We start from the raw sequence: 3,535 nt of genomic DNA, 5'->3' as shown, positions 1-3,535 counted from the left end.
GAAGGAAGTTACCTTTTCTTTTTAAAAGCCAAAGAAGAACGGCTAGGATGCGAGCAACGATACAGTTGCACAAGCAGGATGAAGGACACGTGTAGACCTCAGTTCAAGTAAACTTAATCATGATGAAGGACGGTCCAGATTGAGCGACGATTCCAATTGACTCTTCAGATGGGCAACGCGTGGCACAAGGAAAAGCCGGTTAAAATCCCCAAAGATTTCTTACCATTCACCCCAAAGAAAGCCCGCCCAAAAAAAAAAAAAGAAGAGACCTAATTCGAAAAATTAGATCTACTCTGGAGGGACTGGTAGCAAGAAAATACACAACCAGGACAAAAGCAAAAAGCCAACAAAACAAGCATTGCAGCCCCAAAGAGGCCAGATCAAGGACAGAAGAGCAGACCTGACTTAAAAGGTCAGCTCTACTCTTGAGGGACTAGTTGTACGGGGTCATATCCAGAGAGGACAGAACATCAATGACAGAGCAAACCCTGACACCCAGGGCACACCCAAGTCAAAGAAAGACTCTAAACCCCAAGCCAAGCATATGCAACCCAGGCAGATCAAACCTCCCCAGATCACGTATAAAGACACAGAGCAGAGCTAGACAAAGCTGCATCAGTCCAAGAAGGGACCTGCAGGCTAAACGACAACGACAAGGAATAAAGTACATCGCCGTCATACACGTGGCGGCATCCAAGTAGGCCAAAGTACAGAATAGTACGCCTATAAATAGCACCCACATCATTCATGATGGGACACATTCTTACACACGGTACTTGCTCCACCTTCTCTCTATATTCCCTCTCTAAAGACTTCTTATCTATTTGCTGACTTAGGCATCGGAGGGGGTTTCCTCGGTTAAACCCCCGAGGTTAGCTCACGTTTGCTCTGCTTGACAGGACCAAGGTGCTTCGGAACGTCCTCCCAGTTCCATACCCGGAACAGCTAGTGTAAAAGTTGATGCAATCTATAAGATGTAAAACATTGTGTTACAAGTTGATGCAATCTATAAGCTGATGCAATCTATAGAAGTGGAAGACTGGAAGTAATACACGGATTTTTCAATAGCAACTGAAATGCCAGGCTTTATACTTTTCAGAATTAGATTAAAAAATCTGAGCCTTTTAAGTGTGACTTTCAGCATTCATTATCTTTCTAGCTACTCAAACTTCAAGACAACATATTCGAGTAGCATATGCAACTTCCTACCTATCATTCGGCACTCTACAGTATTCTACACACATGATCTGAGAAAAGTCCAAATTACTATTTTCTGATCATCTATTTAAATGAGTATCAAAATACTTTTAGACTAAAATAACCCTCTACATCCAGGTTAGTAAAAGAAGCAAGATAAAGTATTTAGAACACAAATGCTCTAATGAAATGTAGGGGAACTTTGATATAATAACAAAATTTACAGACAGAATACTCACACGAATAGCTCTTATTGCCTTTCCGCCAAAACCGCCTCCAACCCGTCTTGTGATGACACGGATGTTGTTTTCAGGAACTCCAAGACAACTTGCAACCACATAATGTGTAAATTCAAGAGCTTGAACAGAACCATAAACCACCATGCAGTTATCCTCATCTGGAAATAGTAGGCAATTTGAGCCTCCATATAGAAATATTACTGTGATGGGAGTCTAACCTACAGATATCACCAAAGAGAAGTCATTAGAATTTGATTTTTTGAAGTGAAAATACCAAACACAAATTAAAATAGACATCAAATGCATGAGGGGTACCTCGGCTGAAAGAATTTTTGATCAGCTTCAGACATTCCCTTGGCAAATTCACTGACTGGTTTAGGGCATAGAAAAGGAGGGATGTCGAAAAAGCTACACTTCTCAACTACATCTTCAACTGTCAAAATTGGTGGCTCTAAATTTTCTATGTCATAGTCAATGACTGCTTTATTAGCTGAAATGTTTGCATGTTTCTGCGAATCTGCAACCTACAATTATCTCTAAACTCAGTATGCTTCAAAATTTTAAATCAATGGTAAAGTGAAACCGTGAGAAAAATACACCAAAAACAGCTTCAATAGGAGCTTGGCTTACAAAAACTTCTTCTTAAAAATGAGGTCAAGATTCTCAAGAGTGGAAAAAATAGCTTACCCTTGCTTGGACATCAAGGTTAGAAAAATAGCTTACCCAATTTAATTTAGAGAAATTATTGAACAACAAGATTCGAAAAAGGTTGTATTTTTTGCTTATCTTATCTCTATTGGTTTCACACGCCTCTTCAAGAGCATATGTGATCGATATATTCTTTACTTTCTTAGAAATTTTCTAATTTATCAGCAGGCCTGCGTGTTATTAGTCATTACAGTATTTATTGTTGCGAGGCTAGTGAAGTTGTGAATTGTGATTGATGATTGTTTATACCCAATTATCCATCAAACATTACGATTACTGAATAACTAAATGCGGTGCAGTAGTTTAGGGCAACACTAATTACAAGGTTTACAGGACTTCAGCTGCCATAAATTTGTTAATCTATTTTAAAGTGACCTCAAAAGTTTTTGAAAGTTAAAAAGAAAATCAAATTATCGGCCATATATAAGTATACCTTATAGGTCGGTCAAAGGTGTAACTTATGGGATAGATCAACTTGGAATACTTTGATTTAACTTAGAATTATAACAGAAAGCAGCATACCGTCACATCAAGCAACTCTTATATCACCAAACTGGTTATGAATTTACCTGTTTTAAGCTGCAAATAGCATGCTCTTCCACCTCCATCAATTCCTTATGTTCACTTTCATATCTTGCTGCAATCTCATGCTGAGCTTGGTGAACCATGGTAAGTCCAGCCCATGCAATTGGAGGATCAATCAACATAGGATCACTTCTCTAAGTATTGATGCCATCTCATTTCCAGCCAAGGATACTTGTTCAGTCGAATTATGTGACCTTTCTGCATCTTTGATACGGTGTACAACTATAGAATATCGAGTAGACATACTGTTGGGCTCCAGTTTTATTGCCTACAAAAAGAAAGCAACATTATAATTCACTTGCGAAACACACAATAGTTGGCCAGAACACAAACACTTGAATGCTTTTGGATATTAACATAGACTTGTTCAAAGTAGACAGCTAAGACCAAATACGCAAACTGATTTTATCAGAAAGGCAAAATACACCTTTTCCAAGCACTTGCTTGAGCTTCTATGATCTCCACAAATATCATATGCATTGGCAATAAGAAAAAAAAACCTACGTAGACATAACATGTACTTTCAACCCTAGGGTCTTTCAACCCAAAGCACGTTGCACTAATTTTTTTCTGCAAGGAAAGGCCTAATAATCTATGGGAAAGTTGTCAGTTTGTCACCACCAGTGGGAGTAGTCCCTGACCATTTTAACCTAATTTACACAATTCAACCTAATTGCCAACAGAAACCTAATTACTAACCATCCTTACCCAAAATTACATTAAATTCAAGAACAAAAATTAAATTAAAAAAAAGAGAGATAACATACCACTGTTTCTTAATTTCTGCAGATAAGCCCCTCATTTCT

The 3,535-nt window shown here is 38.2% G+C and overlaps 1 protein-coding gene across 1 annotated transcript; it reads right to left on the bottom strand.

Annotated features, from left to right (window-relative positions):
• Positions 1-308: 308 nt before the first annotated feature.
• LOC110797625 (indole-3-acetaldehyde oxidase-like) lies at positions 309-1,642 on the bottom strand. Its single transcript, XM_056837988.1, has 2 exons — positions 1,437-1,642; positions 309-967 (listed from the first exon to the last, which is right to left on the bottom strand). Exons 1-2 carry the CDS (start codon positions 1,578-1,580, stop codon positions 878-880), a joined length of 234 nt encoding a protein of 77 aa, XP_056693966.1. The 5' UTR covers positions 1,581-1,642; the 3' UTR covers positions 309-877.
• Between the last annotated feature and the right edge of the window lie 1,893 nt (positions 1,643-3,535).

Source organism: Spinacia oleracea, chromosome 3 (assembly GCF_020520425.1).
Source record: "Spinacia oleracea cultivar Varoflay chromosome 3, BTI_SOV_V1, whole genome shotgun sequence".
Taxonomy (NCBI): domain Eukaryota; kingdom Viridiplantae; phylum Streptophyta; class Magnoliopsida; order Caryophyllales; family Amaranthaceae; genus Spinacia; species Spinacia oleracea.
The sequence above is the reverse complement of the archived record's forward strand: the minus strand, read 5'-3'. Positions and strand labels throughout refer to the sequence as shown.